Consider the following 24514-nt stretch of genomic DNA (forward strand, 5'->3'; position numbering starts at 1 on the left):
ATTGTTACAATTCATACTTCTTCAATCAGAATTTTCAGATAGTTTGTTTTTAGAAAGTAGATTTTCTTTTCAATTTAATCCTTAATCCTAATAACACTTATGGTTCTAAGTGAATCGAATTTTCGTTTTCAAAAATAAACATCTAATTTCACAAAATAAATGGAATAAGAAAGATAATTCATCGTGATGTTTCTCTAGATTTAACATATAATTTTAAATATTTCAATCAATTCGTAATAATTAAATTTTTGTAAATTTCTCGACACGATAAGGTTCTTAAAGATAAAAAAAAAAAAAAAAAGAACAGATAAGATAATCCAGATAAATCTTATTAAATCCAACGAGACTGTTCAAGAGAACGCGTTAAACGTTAAAAAATCACCTTCCCATAAATCAGCGAAAGCGTGAAATATCACGCCTATCCTCTACGATCAATCAAACAGAATTTTAATCGATCGCGGGAAAAGGCAAGGATCCGACCCCTCTGGATAAATTTTGATAGTCCTCGACAAATCGTGGGCGCGCTTGACCTTAACACTGATTGGTCGATACCTTAAAATAGCCGTGGCCGGGTATCTGATAACGGGGTTTATTTATAAATCTGACTCAACATTTTCGCGCGCCACGTTTCTTCCTCGTCATCGCGTACAGGAATTCGCTACTGTTAATCGTTTCGACGTTAATTCCCCCTCCCCATTGTCCTCGTAATCGAGAGTCTCTGGAACAGGGCAATGGGAGAACATTTTTATTGATTTATCGATCCGTAACCGCACAGAGAGAAACGAGACGAAAAACGAAACAGAAGTGGTGGAAAAATATGGAGTGGAAATTGAGTGATCAGATAAGGGGAACTCTTTGATGCTGTCTCTTTAAATCTTTTCTTTTTTTTTTTTCTTTTTTTTTTTATCGAAAATGGACGTTCCTCTGCACAGCGCCCTTGGGAAATTAACGCCTTTTCGCGATGAATGGCGAATGGGACGAGCGAATGTACCCCTTGCGCCTATAATTGGAGCAAGAAAGCCGATGATTCTCGTTGCCTTTGCGCTTCCATTGTTATTTAAGTCAATGGAGCGGAACGAGAGCCCACTCGATGGTAGACAAAAGAAAATTTCTGTTCGACCAGACGGATACACTTGTCCAACATCCAACGTTCGATGGTCACTCTCGGTTTCGCGACATAATTATAGAAGTGGGTCCTTTTCGTTGTTCTCCATTGTCAATTTTGGAATCTTCGATATTTCATTCGGGCGAGATATTCGAGTTATTCGAGTTATTCGGAGGAGAGTGAAGGAATTTTATTCGTTCGAGGGTTCTACGAAGGTGCTCGAAGGGTCGAGAATATAAGAGGAATGTAATGCTTTCGATTGACGCAAAGAAATCTTTGTAGTATAATCAATTTCTCTCGATTAAAACTCTTGATTCAAAAACACCCGTTTAATCGTAATGTTTAATTTTATTTTCTAATCTGTCCAACAACTCCTCGCTACCAGAATCTTTTAAAAATTCTAATCACTGATAAGAGTTAGAAGAAGTTAAACGAATATACATTTATGATATTGTTGTTGACGAATATCGATAAACATAAAGTCTTACAATATTAAATGTAAGATCGATCACGAATAATTTCTCTTCAACAACAAAGTATACTTTCTTGCACAACGAAAAAAAAAAAAAAAACGATACTCCCGAGTAAAATTGATCGATAATAAATTCTCCCTTCCCCTCCTCCCCGAAAAAACATCCCTAACCCGCCAATGGAACCGAAAATCCATCAATCATCCCAAACATCCGAAGAAAAAAAGAAAAAATGAAAAAGAGGAGAAAAAAACAAAACCCTGTCAAAACCACACGACGCCTCTTCTCGTAATCGAGGACCTCGACCTTCCTCCATTCGTCGATGCCTGTGCCATCTCTCCCCGGCGGCGAAAAGAAAGCGCACGAGGGAGGAAAATCGAGGGGATCGAGTTTGCGCAGTCGCGGGGCAGCTCGGGGGCGGCAGTCGTCGCTGAGAGCGACGAGTTTCTCGCCGCGTGTACACGTATATATCAGGCGGGAGGAGAGTTGCTCGTCCAGGATCATAATCGGTCGAGAGGAACGGACACACGCGCGCGCGCGCGCGTGAATCGAAGTGGCTCGCCTAAGCAGGATTCTTTAAAACGATCCTCGAGAATCCATCATCCGGAAAAAGAAAGAAGAAAAGAGAAGGCACCCCTCGATCTTCCTCTCGTCGATCGTCGCCCATAGATTTCGAGATTTAATGGCGGCCAACGACGCTCGATCCGAAGTGATTCCTCGACCAGCCATGAGATGGACGTGAGGGGATCCTCGATCAACTGGACCGGCGATCATCTTCCATCGGGCAGAATATTGTTCGCAATCTCTGGTGCATCGATCGCGGGCTTCCGGGAGCGGCCTCCTGAAAGGGAGCCCGCTTCCCCGATCGATCCTTGAATATGACCTTCGAGTCACGTGTGCCGCGCCGCGACACGCAAGTCACCGATACGAGTGATTCGCGAGGCGGACCGGCCATCGATCACGGAAAGAATCGCGCGCCGCGGCGGACTTTTCGACGTTGACGCGGGATATTCGGGAAGGATACACTGCCACTACGGGGGAGAAAGAGAGGCGTTCGAATCGATACGAGGGAAGGAAGGAAGGAAGGAAGACCATCCGTGTGAATCTTCGAAACGAGTCTCCATGAAGGGGATGAAGTGATTCTCGGATGTTGTAGATGTTGGTGCGGCGAGTGAACGGAGGAGAGAAGAATTTTGGATCGGAGAGTTGACGGTGGGATAGTTTGGATGGAAGTAAGGGAGCCTGGTTTTATCGGCTTGTGGTTATGTCACAGACGAATGGGGATCGCGAGGAGAGCTAAGATGGTAGACTGTAAGGCTCTGGGATGGTACCCTGTCAATAATCCCTGTCTTCCTCCGATAATTGGAGAGACTGGCCTCGAGGAATCTGTCTCGTTTGTCGAGGATACGGTGAGCTGTTCTTCGAGAGAATCGAGGTTAGATCAATGATGCCAGTTATCGACTAACCGTGACTGTGAACTGCTCGACATCGATCAACAATAGAGACCCGTCTAACTGTAATGTTGTTTTCAAATGTTCAGCCTAAGTGAAGCTAAGCAATCGTTTCGTTTCATGTCGAATAACATATCTCTCTCTCTCTCTCCCTGAAACGATTGATCGTTTTATCGAAACCAATCCTATCGAGCGGACACGAGTGGACAGTGAATCCGTCATCGATCTTTCGTTCCAATGCTCATCAACGATCATACCAGTGTTCCATATCTCTCGATCTGGGAAATGAACCTCTTTCGCGGACACTTCTCCTAATAAGAGGGGAAACGGTGAATTCGTTCTTTCGAACCTCGATATCCGTCAATAATATCAGTGTTTTCAATCTATCGATCAATCGTGATATAATAATCAGAGAGGACTCCTCGTTTAGGATTGCTCAATTGTCCGCCTTCGAGGAGGAATCAAGTCAATACGTCCGCTAGTCTGATCGTTCTATACGTAATCGTGAAAAAAAAAAAAAAAGAAAGAAAAAAAAAGAGAAACGCAAAATAGAAATAGAAATAGAAAGCAGGAGAATCAGTAGATAAGATAGATCGGTCGGACGATAAAGAAACGCTTGGTGATAATAACGCAGAGCTTACTTACTTACCCAGTTCAGTTTTCTACCAGTTTTTCTATTCAGAAGCTGTTTGCAATTTTACCAGTCAATTTATCGAGTTTTTCGAGGGCGAAGGGGGAGGGGGTCGGTCGAGGGGAGATCGATAATCGCAGCTTCATTTCGAAAACATCCTTGAACGGGATTGTTCAAGGACCACACGTTCGAATGAGAATCGAACTGGAATGAGGATACGACGTGGAATCGATATCATCCTTGGCCACACGCGACTTTACACACGAATAATAATAATAAGAAGAAGAAGAAGAAGATCTTCTAACGAAGAATATAACGAAATAAAATCGAATCATTCTTAGGAGATATATATATATATATACGGAGGAAAACGTCCAAGGATAGATTTTTACATCACGTTTTGTCTGCAAAAAATTAAAAAAATCCATCCAACGACAGCGTGGAAAGGTGGTTATGTTGATTGCTGGCCTGATCGAGTTATAGAATGTCAGAGGCTCGTTTCCACGGCGCGCATGTCCAGTGCCTTGACTACCAACGGGACCGCGATATACTTTGGCCGACGTCGCGAGCCACTAGGGTTTCGAGGGGGTGCAGAAAGTAGGAAGGGTGAAGTAAAAGAGAGGAAAAGAGAGGAGAGTATCAAAGTTCCACTCGCAATAAAGTAGCCGCGATAAAAAAGTGAGCTCTGTCACTCGCGAGTGGACGGTGAAGCGTGGAAGACGTAAAGAGAGCGTGGAGAGCCGCCAGAGTGGGTAAAGTTTATCTTCGAGTTGAAGTGGCGAGGAGGAAAGGGAGAAAACTTTACTTAGAGAGGAAGGAAGAAGGATGAAAGAGAGAGAGAGAGAGAGAGAAAGAGAAACGTCAACGTTCTTCGAGTTAAGACAATTATTAATCATTGGCTGTGCCGTTTATTCTTCGTTCGAGTTTTAAAAAAAGTAGCGACTTAAAAAATTAAATCTTAATCGCGAGAAAAGGAGGAGAGAGACACGAAGGAGAAAGAAGTATAAAGAGATATTTTTGCTACATCCTTTCTAGACATACACACATACACATACACACTTACACACATATATACACATCGCGTGATCGATTCGAACGTACAATTGTCAAAGAGACTGACTCAAAGATTCAAACTGACTCGTTCTCCAATCGTTCTGGACGAGAGAATTCGATCGAGAAATCAGAAGGATATACACACATATTGGAAAATCAATTATAGATCGTCCTTTTCTATACCGATGGTTCATCTATTCTTGGAACACGTGCTTTGCTCAACATGTCGTTCCGCGACATCCTGCGGAAATGCATGGACAAGACGCTCCAGATAATTGGCCACGCTTTGAAGAGGTGAACCCGGTTGAACACGTGACGCCACGATGACGAGGCGCGGCAGGTGATCGTTGGCAAACAGTGAGAGGAACATTGGAGAGGAAGTGCGCGCGTCAAAGGTCTGCAAAGGGTCTGGAGGATGACGAAGTACGGATTGGCAAGGCTGGCACTTTGGAGGCCGAGACGTTCGGTTACCTCGCAGCCGGCCAACCAGCAGGAGAACAACCCTCTGATGTATGCCGAGAGCACATTGTTGTATGTTGTTTGAGAGAAAGAACACTGTTGTCGCGCGTGCAGTCTGCTGCTGCTGTGGCTTCCGTGTGGAAAGGCGTTTTGCGCTTTCGGTGTCTCGACCAGATCAAATGTCCACTTGTATCCAGTTTCGTAATTTTTTAATAAAACCAATCCGACTAATTTATTTTTTCCGTTGTCGCTTGATTCCGCTTGCACTTGTCGCTGACACAGAGCTGAACGAAATCTGGGTTGAAAGGATAAAGATTTCAAGTTTCTTCCTTTGTCGCTCGTTATTTCTATTGTCTCCTATTAGTAGGAATTATTGAAAAATTATTTTTAATGGAGTATTCAAAATTCACTTATTCTCTAGGTAATTATTTTTAGAAAAAGGATTGGCAATTATTTTATAATATATATGAATATAAGGCTGTGCAAGTGTTGAAATTTTAAAGGAGAAAGGAAAAAGAAAAAGAGGCGAAAGAAGAAACAATTTTGTTCGGCTCTGCCACCCTTCGATCCCCAAATTTCATCCCTTTTCCACAGCGTACGTACGCGTACACGTAACTGCGCTTTGTTTGTCGCTTTCAATGTGTCTGCAGCGTTTTGAGGAACGGCGGGGAGCTGTGCAACGATCGCTATAACAGGGGCACGCTATACAAAATAATCACACGCATGTAGTGATCGCAAATGGTCATCCACAGGATCAGTACTTGAATAGACGACGTTTGAACAAGAATATGGATACGATATTTGAATACATCTCAAATTATTAAACTAGCAGCGATGCCGATTAATAACAATAATAATAAAAATTAATAATTCAAGTAATTTTAACAACAAGATTATTTTTTTTGTCGTTATTATTATTTACAAAACGAGTCAAGAGATTTTGTAGATTAATATTTTTTAATACAAATTAATATACAGAAGGAAGTTAAAGAAAAGAAAATAAGACGTATTTTATATTATTTCATTGCACAGGAAAATTGTCATAGATCAGAGATTACAATTGATTCGAATTTTTTCAAGAGCATTTGATCTTATAAATCATTATTATGGATTTAAATAATCACGACAGAAAGTAATTGAATTTCTGAAATTGTTCTCGAACTACCGACATTGATATACAATCTATTATTTCTCTTCTAATCACACTGACACTTAAGATCGCTTATTATATCCATTCCAGTAATTGAAAAGACAAGTATTGTATAATGGTCTGACCTACATCTATCGATCTTTCGTTTCTTTAATTCTTCAAAAAAATTAGATTGAAGGTTGATATTTAAACAGAGAAGGAACTAAGAAATATCTCGACATCAAATGGCGAGAAAGAGAGAGAGAGAGCTAGATGAAGCGCTTTTTCACAAGCGAAATCTGTTGATAAAGTCGCGTAATTTGTCGCGACAGCGATTGATGAGCACGTTTTATTCAGGCGCAGCACGTGCGTTGGAACACGATGAAATCGATTACGCGGGTGTTGGACGTTCATTTGCTACTAGTTGATGGATATCGTATGCCGGAAAACAGGATTTTTGCCCTACAATGCCACCCTTTTTTCTCTCTCTCTCTCTCTCTTCCTCTATATATATACATTTCTTTATATTTGTTTGCCACGAGAATGGTGATTTTGTTACGTTGGAATTGGAGGATTCGAAGCTTGATATTTGTGAAATTTAGAATTTTCTAAGATTTCGATATTTTTAATTTTATAGAAATTCGAAATTTGATAATTTTCATTCTGAAATGATTTGTAATCTTTTAGAATTTTTTTATTTTTTAAATTTGACAAGACTGTGAAATTTATTATATATGTTTTTCAGAAAAATTAGAGAAGTAAGAAATTATTTCAATTTAATTTTTACTTTATTTTATTCTACTTTCAATTTTGCATATCAGATTATTTATTTTATAGTTTATTTTTAGATGGATTAATTTGGTCTATACTCTGCTTATGACTCAATAATTAATACTTAAGGACATAAGAATTAGATTTTTAAGAAATTTTTCAAACCTGAAGATTATTAATTTCTTTTTCCAATAAATATTTATTTTATAATTATAATAGATACAATTTCAAATCTGCAGAATAAAAAAGTAAGCTTAATCTATAATACAAACTATAGAAAATCATACATTTCTTCGATATGTATGATTATAAATAAACTATAAAATTAGTAATATAAGGTGATTCGGTATGTACTGTGATTGAGCTATAGTCGAAGGTCGTTTTATTTTTTTTTATTTATATCTTGACTAAAACGTGGTTACATTAAAGGTTAAATGTGAAAAATGAACGGAAACGAAACTTTCTTCATTTTCCTTTTTAATTATTTAATTCTGCTCTTTCTACCTAGAGAATTCGATATTACAATTTTATACGAAGGATCATGTTTCATTCGTCAAAACAAATTAAGCCTAATTTTTAAAATAGGATATGTAATTCCTAATGGAATCTTATCCAAATAGATTTCACATTAGATAGTCACATTAGAATAATTATAACCCTACAACCTTCGTAAAAATTATTTTCAGATATATTATCCTTAAAAAAAAAAAAAATCACTCGAAAAAAATTGATAAAAATTGAATTTGAAAAAATTCGTAGCGATTGATATACGCGAATTGGAACGAATTAGAGAAAAAATAAATCGAATGTAATTTTCAAAATGGATTCCTCTGTCCAAATAGACTTTACGTCAGACATGTTAAGAAAATTATAACCTCGCAATTCTTGCAAAGGTTACCTTGGGATATACTCTCCTATTAACTTCTTGAAAGTGTTAAACTTCCACGAAATCAATTGGCGGGTTGAGTATCGATACGAGTCAAGTACATTTTACACAAATATTTTCACATTTTCAAGAAGATATTTTAAAAGATCCAATCCAAGATAATTCGTACCAGCAAATTTAAAATAACACACTTCTCTTTTCATTGAATTCACGCTCGAGTCTCAATTTTCCAATTGCATCTTCCTCAACAAAGATAAAAAAAAAGGGAATCGGTGAAATCCAGTGTGATAATCGAGCAGGACAGTCAAACTCTCCCTCTTCCTCTTTGAATCGATAAATATTTATATACTTCGCGCCATGCCATGGACGTATTACATACGTATATATGTATATATGTACATATGTACATATCTGATAGTTATTGGTGGAAGTATCGTGGATGGTGCATGATTAATCGAGTAACTGACCTTTGCGGCTATGTTAGCGCATCGTACAGCTGTAGCGGATCCGTGCAGAAGGTACACGAACGGAAATAAAAACGCTTCGGTGGATTTATGTTTCCGCCCACTCTCCCGTTTCTTTGTGACCGGTGATGGTGAACGGTGTCGATCATTCTTCGATCGTTTATTAGCTATCGACACCTCGTAAACGTCACTGGATCGAGAAATCGTAAAAGTAAAGTCGCCACCAGGGGGAAGGAGGAGGAGGAGGAGGAAGTAAATCGTACGTGTGTGTGTGTGTATGTGTTCGATGAACACGTATTATACAATTCAAGTGTACAGATAGGAGGGGAGGATCGTTAAATTGAAACTGTACGGATTGATTCTATTTTCTTCGTTTTAAACGAAGAAGGGTGGGAGGGAGGAGGAGGAGGATGGATCGAGATGCGTTCGAGGAAGAGTTTTTATCGTGTTTATTTATTTTTGAGAGAGAGGGGTTGCTTTTAGTATCGAATAAAATTATAATTAACCTTTTGTAATTTAAATCGCGAAAAGTATATAAATAAGATGTTTTATTGTGATGGTGTGACGAAAGAATTTTTATTTGTGTTATTTTTGAAGGGGTTGTTTCAATATCGAAGAAAATTGTTATTATTAACTTTTTGTTATTTCGTGTAAAGCAAAGGAAGTGTACGTATGATCATGATTTTATTTATTGGGATATATATATATATATATCGATATCGAAACAATCTTTTGAAATTTCTCCAATAAATAAAATCATGATCATACGTACACTCCCTTTGCTTTACACGAAATAACAAAAAGTTAATAATAATATATAGTTATATATATTATTATATAACTATATATATATAATTAACAGCTAATTTTTTATAATTAATAAAGAGAATGAAAATCATTCTTGAGATTTGATGTGTTGTAGATATACATTTTAAAGTGTGAAAATATTGATTGTGATTTATGATCGAAAATAACGAAAGACAAAAATGAATTTTAGATTTGGTTATCACAAATCTGTCCTTGTAATATTCGAAATTTAATTATTCTCTTGCTCGAAAAAGAGTTTTTGAGAGCTTTTGAATTTTAGAAATTTATTAAGTCACAAGCGTAAATGGAAATAACATCATTTAAACAATATTAGGCGAAATATAATTATTTAATTACATCTCGTGTCAGAAAATGTTTCAGAAATTAAAATTCGAAAGATAGTCCCTTCATATGTTAAAAGATAACTCGATTTTTTTTAATTTCATTAATTCCATGGTGCGTGAGATAAAAATTTAATTTTGGACATCATGAAAAAGGGTGCAAATGGAAGTTTGTGTAATAAAGATATTAGAAATTTTTTAATAAAAGGTATTAGAAATGAGTATTCTAGCATAAAAATAATTTTTTGTAACAAATTTGTAATTTATTATGCAGATCTTTCATGATCTTTAGAAATATCTTCAACTACTTTTAGAAAAATTATTATATAATATTATAATTACAATTTTTTCATATCATTCTGAAATTTAAAAAAATTAAACAACGATGAACAACAAAGTCATTACATCGTTTTATAATGTATTATTTATAATGAAGTTTATTGAAAATTCATCCCATTGCTTCAATTTTTGTCATAAAGATATCAAATTTTGATTTTTGAACTTCTTCCTGATTTATATTATCCACGACGTATCTTGCAAGAATATGGCTCCCAACAGGAATTGATTCAGTGAAAAATTCAGGATTTCTTTTTCCAACTATGATTCATGCGACAACTTTCTTCATTATTATTCGACATATGGTGAAAACTTGTATCAAACTTTTTACACTTGTTACAGAAAAGATATACACGTGTTGTTACGAGTTTTATTATTAATATTCCACTCGTCTCGATACACCTTGCAGTAATTCCCAACGAAACTGCAACTTTTTGACACATGTTTAAAGTAATTTTTACATAATTTTTATTTATTCTCACCATATCACACATGTAATTATTATTCCAATCTATCAACAGATATACAATTCCATTAAAAAAGAAGATAAGATTAACTTCTATGCGTTTAATCTTCCATTTAGAAAAAATTCATTTACGTAAATTAAATTACTCTCCCTCCAAAAACAAAAAAATAAAATACAACATTTTTTCAAAAATAACAAATAATCCAACGGGCATATTGCATATGCAAATATTCGTGTAACGTAGAACACTATATTACACAATTCATACACATCTCTAATCCCAATAGAAAACATTTATAAATTTACATAATGACTTATGCGATAACTTAACTGCAATTAAAAACATATTACACGTATATAATTAAATCAAAGAAAATTCGAGTAAGGAGGATTTATCGTCCTTCAAAACAAGGACGATTTATCATCTCTGATCACCTTGGATCCCCAGTGACCCACATGTCACAGTTTTCCAATGTTCTAAGTCCGTCTGTCGGTCTGTCTATTCGAGTTTGCTCTTTTTCCTGGTTTATGTGTCGCGGGTTCGCGACCGTGGTACGCTTTGGTCCGTATTGATCTGGTTTTACCCCGCATTCCACAACCCCCACGCAACCCTCTGCACCTTCCTGCCCCCTCCCCCCTCCTGGATACATGTACGTATATATTTATACGAAGTCATCTCTTTTTCGATAATTTTCATCGGGCCGAGAAATCGATCAAATCTTGTTCGAAGGACGATGGATCGTTTACAAAATTCCTGATTGGATTGTTTTAATCGAGAAATTGTATCTGTGTTTAGGAAGATTAAATGTTATTTTAGATTTAATATTTTATTTTATTATTGAAAGCTTTTAACATTTCTTTTCCCGTTTTTGGTTTAATCCCCGTGGTTTGAAGTTTTCTTAGGATTCATTATATTTTTTATTATTGTGGAATTTTGTTAATTTGAAATTAAAAATTTTATTAGAGAATTCAAAGATTTCTTTTTCCTGTTTACTTCGAAGATACGCGCAATATGAAATAGAACTTATATTTTTACTCTTTTCCATCCTCGTAATACAAATTTGAAAAGCAATTATTTACAAATTAATTAAAATCACATTAACATAGATGAAAGAAACAAAATAAAAACACTAAAAAAATATCAATGTAATTAATGATATAATAGAGACGATTCTTTTCAAAATTTTGAAAATATAGTCCAATGAAATAAAATTATCATTCCTTAGACATCCATCACTAAGAATCCGCTCGAATGAATCCCAATTTGAAACTCTTTCCACGTACGATTCTTCAAGCAGCAAGTCTTTTAATCAAGTTAAACGAGTAATTTATAAAATGTAACGCGGATATATAAATCGCCAAGGGCGTGACTCGCCATTTAACACATCACGAAAATCCAAAGTTCTCCTTCTTCCCGTTATATCGTACGACACTAGATTTTGTTAATCCATCGGTAAACATTTACATCGGTCTGTGTAGATCGCTCTGTAAATATCGCTCGTTTAGTCGCGTGAATGAAAGATAAAAATCGTTCCCCCTTTTATTTCGTCGATCTCTATTTATTCGAGCCACTTATTTATCATTTATTTCGATCGTACAATTGATAATAAATGTTGGATAAAAGTGTCGTTTGCTTTGGAAAAATTGTTCAAAGAAATTGAAAATAAATTTGAAAATTATTACCTCATATTGCGCACGACATTGTATGCAACGATGATCAATGATTACCAAAATTAACCAATTTTAAGAAAAGTGGATTTGCAAAATGTTGGTATTAATCTGAATGAAATAATTGTAGTGGAAATTATCCAAAAATAAAAGATAAAATTGAAGTATCACTTTTAAAAAAAAATTCAAGTTTGAAATTTCATCAGATACACTAGCATTTGGCTAACTTCCAAATGAATGAGGATGAAACAACTGGATAAGTTATTCTACAGATCAGTGTAGGGAATGAAATAAATTTTTTTTTGTACATAAAACTCTTGAGTTTTAGCAAAAATAAATATTCTAATCTTATTATACTTTTGCTCATAAATTAATCTTCTGACATTAAATTTTAAAATTATCCTTACAATTAGATTTTAGAATATCATACATTATTTTTGATTTCTTGACACTTCACTTAACAAATAGCGAAGATTTGCTCAGAATTATATAATAAGTTCTAACATAATTTTATTTCCTAATGAATGAAGAAATTCAATCTGGAATCACGGTAAACAGGAACTGGTGCGTGTCAAGATAGGATGAAACAGGTTTCATAGTCATTGATCGTAACGGGAAGTTTCGAAGTTGATATGGAGTTGAAGTGGAGTTTCTATGTTCGATTGAACAGAGAGCAAAGGATGGTACACAATATTCCTCTCTCATTTCGATACTTTTATATATTCACGAAGTGCAACAAAGTTGTAATAGATAGAAGTACGAGTCGACGAATAATCTAATAATTCTATGAGAATCTACGAGTCTCTCGTTTCAAATAAATCTCGATCGATAAATTTTTGTCTTTAAATTTTCATTTTTAACTTTTAATCATACGATGAAACGAAACATTCTTTTTAAATTTTATTCAAATATCTTCCAGTTCTTTAACTTTCCTTTTCCTTAGGAGGCTAATCTTCATCTTAAATTATACCGACCACACACAAAACAGTTTGTCGTTTCACGTAAATAATTTGTAATTAGAAACATCAATATTTTTATAAACTGTATTGCGTTATCATTAAGATTAAAAGATTCAAATTGGTAAATACTGTTTTATCTTGTATCAGCAGCTTTTTCCATTAATCCTTACCGACAAACTTAATACCTTAGTCAATCCATTCCAATGGCAAATACTTCCTCTAAGAATGTTCAAACACTCGTAAACACCAGTGCTATTAGCAAGATAGTAGTTTCACGATTTTGCACTCTTTCGTTTAAATCATTTCAAAATTCGTAGATAAACATGTCAACACATTCGACAAATATTTATCTTTTCTAAACGAATCCTCTGAGTATACAGATTAACCCGAATAAAATTGAATACTGCGAATAAAATTTCTTTACTTAGGTAGTTTCGTGAAATGACTTTTTTGGTTAAACGAATTAAAAATTTCTTTTTTAAAAAAAATTCTGCTTCTCTCTGTTTGTGAAATTTAATTATGAATGGAAAAAAGGGAGTATGTATAAAAACTTTTAATCAGAGAGATTAGAAATATTATTTAAGTCGCGTGAAAGTCCAGGCAACGAATATATTACACGCAACCATTAATTTATTGTATTGCGTGATCTTATTTTACATATTCATTTTTGAATTTTAAATAACAGGAGATTCGATTTCAAGTTTAAGATCTGAATTTTCTGCGTTCTTAATGAAAACTTTTTTTTCAAGTCTTCCTTGAATATTTTTCATCTGAATCTCTTTTAACAATTAATTAAAAAAATGTTAAAACTTGATAAATTATTGTTAAAAATAAGTTCTAATTTACATATGAATATATACTTACATAAAAACTAGAAATTAAGAAAATTTTCATTACATTCAATATCCCAATAAAAATTACTTATATGCCTGTAGAAATATATTTCTTATTGTATAAGAAAAAATTACACTCTCAATTTACAATTTTTATGAAATCTTCAAAAAATGAACGAACAAAAACATCAGAATAATTTTTAATTTCCACACTAACTAACGTTAATCCTCTAACGTTATTATTTAGCAAAATTTTCACACAAGAAGACGCTTGCTAATCAACATTTACACAAAGAAACGGTTCCCTTTTCAAACTCCTTTTTACCACCAAAATGAAAACGCTTAAATAATCCTTTAATTCAATAAAAACATTCAGCCCATAAGAAAATTTTATAGAAGACAATCCAACCATTTTTCAAATTCAATATTACAGAAAAATAAAATTTTCCTCCCTTTTAAACTCTTCCATAAATTTGTGAGTTGGTTTTATGGAAAATCTATCTCTACTCCCTTCTTTATTCCATTCCTCTCTTTCTTCTTTTATTTTTTTCTCCATTCATTCATTCCATCTCACCTTTCTTCTCTTGTTCTTCTTCACCCTCTTTTTTCTTTTTTCTTTTTTTTTTTTTTTTTTTTTTTAGAGTGGAAAGGCATTTAAGGCACGCGGTGAATCGTAACTTTCACCCTTTCGTGATCCCGACTTAAGGACTTACGTGACCCACGATATTAATCACCGGCTTTCAGGGCTAAGGTCACGTATCGAGCATGACGGAAATTAAGCGAGGAGAACACTGCTATGGCACGTGTGTAATGTGACGCGTAGCACGCGTGTACCGTTTACATGGTCGCGTGTCATGGATTTTCCTCCACCCTCGTGGAACATGGCTCGTTGTTTCGTGTCGAGGGCTGTTCGAGTGGTTGGATCGAGTGGAGAGATGATGGTGGTTGTTGTATCGTTCGTGCAAGGGTGTTCGATGATGGGGATCGACGATAGGATTTTTCGAAGCTGCTCAAGTGGTGGGATTATTGCCAGGGGTCCCAGCGTTGTTTGATTTCTTACGTCCGTGAAAGCTTTTTTCGTACGTTTGTCGATTTTTAGAAGATTCTTTCGTTGTCGTTTACGTATGTGTAAAAGTATTCGAATTTTTATGAACTTTAATGACTTAAGAATTTTTAGAAGAAAAAGTTTTATCTGCTTAGAGAGTCCTTTCGTAATTTATTTGCAATTCACTCGCGTATATTCCAAACAGAAATAAAATGATTAAAAATTCATATCAAAATTAAAGCATTATTACGTATCATTGTAATCTAAAAGTAAAGCAAATTTTTGATAATACGAGATACCAAACGTTAACAAATAACAAATTTCTGGAACATCTTCCTCACGATGAACAAGAAGGCAGTCATAACTCGGTTTCCACCTGCCTAATTCCTTCCCTGTTCGTTTCGTTTCCATGGACACGTTCCAATCCAGTCATCGGGCACAAATCCTCCTGAGACAGAGGGGGGTGAGACGCGGAATCGAAGCGGAATTAAAATATTACACGTGATAACGTGTCTGTCAGATAGCAAACCCTTTGATACCTTTCCACGAAAATGGCGAAAGTATGTTCCTCGAGGAACCGCATCGTCCGCTTAATTGAAAAATTGAGTCGCGAACAGGCGAAAGAAATGTGGTTATGTGATCCACTGACCCAAATCGCGAATGGCACACCGCGGATATATTCAGGTGAATAGAGAACACATATCCAGATTTGCAGTAGGCACAAGTCCAATCGATAACCTGCCGGATTTTATAGGCTCGTGTATTGCTATAAACTTGACTTCCACCATTCTTTCTCTTTTTCTTTTAATATGTCTCTTTTCCTCTTGGTGTGGAACGAGATCTGTGATAAAATCCATTCTTATGTGAAAATGATACGAGGCATTGTTCAATGGAATTAATTAGGCGGATAATGATTTGTATCAGACGGATAATTTGGTAATAATGTTTTTCGACTTTAGATTAAAATATTTGTAGAAATGTTTGTAGGAAAATTAAATACAGAAATAATAGAATTCAGATGTTCAATATACTTAAGATTCATGATAGATAAATATTTGTCGAGATGTAAGTAATTATATTATGATGTAATTTGTTATGAGATTTTTGAGATAAAAGTTGAAAATTGATAATAAAATTTGAACTTAATTTGAGGTTCAACGTTTATAAAATGTAATATTTCATATTATGAAACACGTTACTGAAACGATAGGAATTATTAGATCAACCGAATAAGTTGAAGTTAGTGGAAAAAGTCAATAACCAGGACCAATCAACTACTTTAATATATAAGATATAATTTTTATATAATTTATATTTTTTTTCTATTTTCTTTATATGTATTATACATTACGTTTTATTAAATTTTTCTTTTTTTTTCCTTTCTATACTTTCTTTTATTATCAATATTTTATTATTCATACGTTTCTTCGTGCAATATCGTATCTTGCAGTGATAAAAAGAAGTTTTCCAATGACGTATTCATTTCGGAAGTTATTCAACCGGCAGAAAAAGTAATCGCGAAGTTTAATTGGAAATCTTTCATCTAATTTATTATGTACCAGTTGCTTTATAAATGGAATATAGGATACTTTAATTACAATTATATATATTTGATTATTACGTATCTCATTTTATTATTGTAATAATTATTAATTATTTTCATCTAAGAAAGTAATAGTAATTACAATTAAAAAGATATATTTTTTTAATTTACAACGAGATTCTTTTTCCTCAAATTATAACTATGTTTTTTAGTTTAAAAATTGTATTATTTATACAGAATATAAACTAACGAATATAAACTAGTTAAAACGATGTTTTAAACTATTCCAAACTGTTTGGAACGAGTATGTACTTGCTAATCGGTTGGTAAAACAGAAAGCTTCTCCTGCTGCCATCTGCAAATTCGGTGGTCGTTCTTATTTCAACTATTGTCTCTTTCGTCGATACGATTTTATTAACCGAGTAATTTCTGGCAAAGAAAAGCATAATTTTCTTGAAAAATTTCTTCAGAAAACTATATTTGATTTCGTTTATGCAATCATTTTTTAAAAATTTATAATCGTTATAAAAATAAAAAAGATTAACATTTTAAAGAGTTTTATATTTAATAGTGCAATAATATATTCGATTATGTATAATAATGGCTGCAATTGCAGAAATGGGCTGTATGCATAGATGATAAAGCAGAGCATCCGTAAAATCTGGACGAGATTTTCCAAATAATAGAATTAAATTGATAGAAAAATAAAATATTAACAAATTTCATTAAAATTATATTTGAAAATCAATTAATAATTTATTCATGTAATTTACAACTAGCAACTATATTTATTTATTTATTTAAAAAAAAAGAAGAAAAAAAAATATCAATAATAAAACATTCTTTTTAAATAATAGAACAAATTTCAACTTTTCCTCTTTTCTTACTTCTTACTATTATATTATTAAGAAGCAAAAAAAAAAAAAAAAAAAGAGAAGACTTAATCAAATTAAAAGTCAAGAAGACTTCGAATACAAAAAGAAAAAAAAAAAATTTTATGATTTCATCGAGTTAACATCGACCTTTATATTCCTTGGTATCTGCAATTAACATACGGATAAGTAAACAAATATCCACTCTGTGGAAAGAGGAGAAAGGGAGGGGAGGAGAAAAAGAAAAAGACAAAAAAAAATGAGAGGGAAAAGACGAGAAGTGAATTCGTATGCATCCATTGTTCTCCTTGAGAAAGTCAATTAGTCAATTGGACGGCTCGTGGTTATGTTCGACGAAACGGAACGGATACGCATGCGAAACGCAAGATACTCTCGAACCGTTCACTGGGATCATTTAATCCTTATTGACCGTCAGGAATAAGCATGGTCTTTAAGCAAATTAACCGCTACGCCTAGTAGTGTTACATTCCCGCGTGAATTATCCGTTCCAATTGAAGATAAACAATGGCGGGTCGCGGTATTCCCGCCAATTTGTTGAAATGTCGATCACGCGATATTCAAAATTGTTACCACTAATCGAGGAGCAACGTTAATCGAGGGAATCTTGCTACGTGACTTAACGCATCGTGTTTCATGCCACGAGTGTAAATTACTATTTAAATTTCAAGGCTTTTCTCCACTAAGATGGTCATTTCAATGGTTTGCTATTAGTTTCTACTTATTGATACCGTTTGTAATATTTCTCTGTTACACGTGTTGTTCATCATTCGTTAGATTTGTAAAATTATCTTCCTTTTTTCATTAAGTATTTTTTATTATTGGGTTATGCGGGTTGATATCTTCTTCTTTTCGACTTCTTATCAATCGTACTTGATACTTCTTTTTTTTTTTATACCATCTTTTCGTTAGACCGATTGAGCAAATATAATTGTATCTGTTATTAAAGTATTTGATAATATAACAGAGATATTTTAAAATATTCAGATTCATCGAAATTTGCATTAGCAAACAGTTGCACATCAGATTTTCTTTCATAATATCAAATTATTACATAATAACAATGTCGAAATTAAATTTCATATTGAATAATTAACATTTAGCGCGATATTTGATTTTTGGATTACATTTTTGGATCGATCGTTTAAATCTTTGACAGGTTGAAATCAATAAAATAAAATTTCATAGCGACAATTAATAAAATGTTCTTTCCAAATTTTTTAGCTTACCCATGCAATCTCTTTATACCTGATCTTAATTCCTGATACCTGATGTTAAATCATACGTAGTTCAATAACGTTCTTATCGATCGAATAACAGTTTAAATTCACTTTCTTGTTTTCATTGCGTCGTTATTCAACAGTAACCTTTATTTACATTACGTGGAAATGGAGTTACGATTCGTCGGGGCAAAATTTCTTCGTCGGAGGAGGCATTGTTTCGTAGGAAATCGATTTCGGAAGCTGCGAGAGTACGGGTGCACTCGAATGCCTCCAAACGTATCGCCCTATATTATGTATACTTACCTACTTCTGTTTCACTTTGCAAACATTTGCATCGGTATAATTTATTTTTTATATCAGTTCGACTAACTCACTGAATGCTCCGTTTCGATCGAGTCTCTTCTTCCACAACGAACACCGCGGGATATTTCTTTCGGTTCTTCGTTTATTTCCTCATGTATTTGCAAATATATCGTGGAACAGACAAGAATTTAAAAAGCTTGCTCTCACGTGTGTACGTATATCTATTTCCGTATCCGTGTTCCTATATCGTTATTATTCATTTAAGTAAACGACAGAAATTCTCCTTTTGATCGTTAATAAAAATTGGCCAGGTTTAGACACTTTTTTAAAATATTTATCATCGAAGTTTAAGAAATTTTCTCTAACGCTACACGTTGAACAAATTTTTATATTTATATATTAATTCCTCTTTCCTTCAGAGTCGTTAATTTTCCAAAAAATTGAATTAAATTTTTCTAAATCTTAAATTTTCTCAATTTTCGTCAATAAACGTATATAAAATCACATCTTAATAAAGACTCATTAATATGAATTATAATAAACATTTTATCGGTTGATCAATTGCAACGGAAATGGCACCGAATCGTCCATCGATGGCTCCTTGGTCCATCCGTTGCTGTTGCAATCGGAAATACGTCATCGGCAGCGTGATGTATCGTCAATTTATTATTTGCCAAACGTCGTTAGCTCCACGCTAGGCACGTGAATTCCCAACTACCCATATCACGCCGTGAAAATTAATCGTTGCCACGTATACGCTTTCGTTGCCCTGAGTTTCTTCCATCACACTTTCGATTATTTCGATGTGAACATTTACGATGCTTTCAGGTTCTGCTTCATAATTTATCGAGTAAAAAAGAATCGAATGTTTTCTATAATGAAAAAGTTGAATTTATATTTTTATTTTTTGTCCCTAATTATTTTGACATATTTTTTTAACTTTTTACTCTTTCGTAAGTTTCTATTATTTTGAATTATCTTAATATTTTTTTTTTAACATTATATTACACATATAAGACAAACATATGTCCTTAGAAAGTTCAAGCCTCATTTTTTTAAACTTGCTCGTATTTTAATTTTTTAATTTTCCATATTATATTGTCGAATAATTTGAATTCTACGAAACAAAACATTAAATATCTTGAAATTCCTTTAATAAAATGATTTATTAAAGGAAGAAAACAGAGATTTTAAAGTGAAATATAAACGTAGTATTTTTATGTTTGATTCTTTTTTAAAGATATATATACATATAAACAAACTATAATTTCATGCTTTCAAAACATTTCAGATTACGTTTATATTTCCATTTTTTCATATATAATTATGTAAATCGATATTTATTTTATGATAACAGTTTGGATTTCATATTCGTTTTAAAGATATATTTGCACGTTTAAAAAATTCTTTTAAAATTAATTTGTTAATATTTCCAATTGTTCAAACAATATTCTATCGCAACAGATATTGATATAATTTTCTTATTCTAGGAATATCAATTAAAAAAAAAAGAATACATACAAGATTTCCCGTGTCATCTTTTATAATTATCCAAAATCCATTTCAATTTTAATTGTTTTTCAACGAAAGAATTACAATAAATAATAAAATATAACAGAAATTACTCGAGCAACAAGTTGGTCTCTTTTAAAAGTCAAGAAGAGATTTACTATCTCTACTTCTAAGAAAAAACAATTACGTCTGGTTATTAAGTAAATCATAGTGGAATAAGATAGATTTTTCCTTGCAACGAGAAATGTTACATGGTCGAACGAACTCATCTGATCTCATCTCAGCATAGAAGCTTCGAAGTTACCTCATTCTCCTTCCTCTTTTGTTTTTTAATTAAAACACTAGAAGTATCGACCTGTAACGTGTAAGTAAATACGCTATATATAGATGATTATAATTAAAGTGATATGATGAAAATATAAGCGAATACAATTTGTGAATCGAAGTTTGAATTAAAATTAAGGAATTAAGGAATTAAAGAGCTATAGTTTCTATTCCAATTTTTAATTAATAATGGAATTAATCAAAAAAAGGAATCAATGTGGATAAAACTGAAAAAGTGATTTCAAATTTATTAATAAAACGTTTGCTAAATTATAAATAATATTATATAAATAAATTTGTAATATATTTTAAAAAAGATATAGAAACGAAATTTCATTTGGACATGTTATTTTTAATATTTTGAATTTTTCTCTAAACGAATTTCTATCGGAAAATTAAAAACCACAATAGATCATGGGAAGAAAATCTGAAGAAGTTGAAAACTTTCTGTGAAAATCGATCTTTTAATAAATTGTCGAGAAAATATGGCGACTACTTGTGTGCTGTTTTATAGGAAAAACTCTGTGACAGGTTATTAATCGTGTTCTTTTAATAGAATTTTTCTTCTAAATTGAAGCATTGAAATTTGAAGTTATACAGAGAATATCTTTGAAAATATAGTGAAAATATTTTGTTCGTGATTTCTTATTTTAAATTAGTCAAAACGGATTATCAAAATTTAGATAAAATTTATTTTATCAAAATCCTTATATTAGAAATTGATAATGCGTAAAAAATTATTTATTATAAAAGATCGCAATAACTAATACACACACACACACACACACACACATATATATATATATACACATTGACTTAAAGTATTTTATTAATGGAAGATACATTAGCTTTTTTTGCCTTCATGACTTCAGTTTAGATTCCATTAGTTTTCAAACACCGATATACGAACCCAATCATCGTTTCATCATAGATGAAATCACATAGAGGAAAAAGAAAAGAAAAATTCTACTTTTAAAAGCAAAGATTCAACGTGCTATAAGCCACATTAACCCCATTCAAAGATCTCGTTTATAAATTATTTACACAAAATTAATCCAATATTTTATTAATTTTTTTATCAATCTTAAAAATGCAAAACTTTATTAAATATTCACTAAGTTAACATCATTAAGTTTCGTATAATATTAATAATCTATTTTCCTTTTATTTCCTTTTATTTAAAATAATCTTATATTCCATTTATTTTGGAAACATCCACAGCATCCTTTTATTCAGATACAATAAATTACGAGATAACAAACACACGTTATTATTAATTGCTTAAAATCTCGTTCGAAGAACATACGTTTCTTTCCCCCGATTTTCTCGAATCAATCTTATATTCCATTATTCCTCTAACATTCCATCCATCCTATCTACTTCTTCATCTATAAAATATCTTCAATTTTCCACGATAAATGAGACAAGAAACTCCACGAAAAAGAGATACACGACATATCAGATCTCATCGACTTTTAAAAATTTACATTTCTCTCCTCTCCCTTCATCCAATAATCCAAATTCAATTTCAAGAACAAACTCACTTCACATTTTTACAAAATCACTCATAATTATTCTTCATTCTTTATTCCAACGATGTTTCAAAGAAACATCAAGAACTTCCTAACTAACTTTCAACACTCGTCTCCCCGCATCCACGCACCACCCCTTCGAGGAAACGGGAGGGGGGAAAAAAAAAAAAAAAGAATCAACACAAGAATCCCCTCGAAAAAATGTCGAGAAACAAGAGTTCAAGTGTCCATGGGCGAGAGAGTGCAGTGGGTCGCGCACAGGTGAGACGACGCTTCTTACGTGTCAAGAAGCCCGCCAGGGAAACTGCCCCCGCCCCTTCGCCCCCCCTACCTAAGCGCAGCAGGGCCAGCAGGCCAGCGCAATTCGAGCGTCGTCGCCGCGTCCTGCTCTGGCAGCCTCTACCGGAGGAACTGTTCAGCCGTGCAGTTAGTCAGTGAGCACAGGCCACAGGCAGAGTCAGTGGCACTAGTCACTCCCGGATGATCAGCTGGTGGTGGTGGCGGCGGCCGATCGTCGACGAGCACCAGGCCAGGGCAGCGGCACGTGTGCTGCGTCTCCATTCGAACCGCGCCGCCTGACGAGCTACAACACCAGCCTGTCTGCTCGCCGAACGCGTTTCGTACATAACCCGTACATTCTACGTTACACACCATCGTGTACACACGTTATATCAATCGTTTCGAATCGCGAACAATTTCACAACAGATTTATTTAATAGTAATCCAAAGCTGTAAAAGGTGTATATAGTATATACGTATATGCATATACTATATGTATATATACATATATATGTATTTTTCTTTGTTTCGCGATACGAATTTCGTCGTTCTCTCTCGGTGTGTCGTTATTGGTTAATCGGTTGGCCGTTGTGCTCGTTTGGATTGTTCGTTACGCGGGATCGTTCAGGTGAGATCTCTCTTCCGAGATTGGGAGTGAGATTGTAATGAATCGGAGTCAAGACTTGATTTTGTGAGCCGGATTTTTCTTTTCTTTTTTTTTTTCAACGGATCAATCGCGGAAGTGATTGCTCGAGTGCACAGTTTCGGGATTCCTCGTGCTACGTGAATCGGAAGGCACGCACGTGAACGGGTATATATTGTCGAGGATGGGACTGTGGTGAAGGAAGAATCGAGTGTGAGGAGAGGCATCTTTGGATGGGAGACGAGTGAATCAGAATTCGGCCGTGTTGACGTGTGTGAGCCGACCTTTCCGGTCGACGACGATCAACAGAGTAAGTTTTGTATTCGTTTCGAAAGATGTATGTATATATATATATTTCGGTGTTGTTACGCTCCTTCGTATTTATATTCGTGATAATTAATTCGTGTGAAACGACATAGTTGGTTGAAAGTGTTTACAAAGGCAACACGTTTTTCCAAGAATGATATATCCGTATCCGTATAATTTGGTGGAGAATCGCGCGTGTGTGACGTGGTTTTGTTTTTCGTGAGTATAATTGCCGATGATGGCAATTTGGATTTGGAACGAGATGATACTCGAGCGAGTTTTTCGAGCCTATGTTAGGAAGAATTTTCTTGCATTCGTTTTTGTTCTTCTGTTTATCTTAGCACTGTGGTCGTTGAACGTGTGTTTTGATTACCGTTCGTAGTAAACCTTGTCGCGAAGCGTAAATTGGATATCGAGAAATATGTTGATCGAAGGTAGCTCGATGTGATTTGTGAGAGTGTTGTGCGAGAGTAATCGTTATTAGTTTTTGCTGAATTAATTAATATTTTTTTTTATGTTATGAAAATGAATCGAGAAATATTTAGGATAATTGTTTATATTATTCAACAATTATTCATTCTTGTTAATTTTATATCGGTTTTCGTTTTTCTACTTTACAGTTTATTTTTTTTTTGTTAATTTTATATTCATTATGTTATCTTCTTTATGTTATAACTTAAAACTGCAATTCTATTTCAGTATCGTTAAAATTTGCGATATTATAGATCGGAAATTATGATATAATTTATCCTCGTTGACAATCGTCGATAATTTATTTCAAAATTTGAACCTTTGTTTCATCTTTTCCATCATCGTCTAATCATTGCATGAATTAATAACTGCAATCCATATTCTTTCTAAGAAATATGGAAATATCACTTCTCCATTTTTTAATCCATTTAATAAAATATTTTCTTTCTTTATTAATGTTGTTTCATTAAATAGATTTTTTTGGATAAAAATTAAATAATTAATTAGAATTTTTATTCTATATCAACTTTTTTATCATCGCTTACTTATACCAATTAATTGTGTATGTAAATTTAAATGTTATATTATCGATTAGTTGTAATTGTCATTTCTAT

General features: G+C 33.7%; 1 protein-coding gene and 1 long non-coding RNA gene across 5 annotated transcripts in view; one reads left to right on the forward strand and one right to left on the reverse strand.

Annotated features, from left to right (window-relative positions):
* The first annotated feature begins 2026 nt into the window (after positions 1-2026).
* Ih (hyperpolarization activated cyclic nucleotide gated potassium channel Ih) overlaps positions 2027-24514 on the forward strand; it is a 130971-nt gene continuing 108483 nt past the window's right edge. For 3 of the 4 annotated variants that reach the window (XM_086914770.1, XM_086914771.1, XM_086914772.1), the window contains exon 1: positions 2027-5220. In XM_086914770.1, the coding sequence (XP_086770896.1) occupies positions 5126-5220 (95 nt within the window). In that variant the 5' untranslated portion in view covers positions 2027-5125. The remainder of the gene's footprint in view (positions 5221-24514) is intronic. The other variant, XM_086914773.1, reaches the window with a different exon arrangement.
* On the reverse strand, positions 20348-22924 carry LOC147656505 (uncharacterized). Its single transcript, XR_015294298.1, has 2 exons — positions 22533-22924; positions 20348-20700 (listed from the first exon to the last, which is right to left on the reverse strand). It is a non-coding gene; the product is annotated as an uncharacterized LOC147656505 (long non-coding RNA).

The sequence above is a fragment of the Apis florea genome, unplaced genomic scaffold (assembly GCF_048593485.1).
Source record: "Apis florea isolate Af1SG1 unplaced genomic scaffold, ASM4859348v1 contig_3741_pilon, whole genome shotgun sequence".
In the NCBI taxonomy this organism is placed as follows: Eukaryota; Metazoa; Arthropoda; class Insecta; order Hymenoptera; family Apidae; genus Apis; species Apis florea.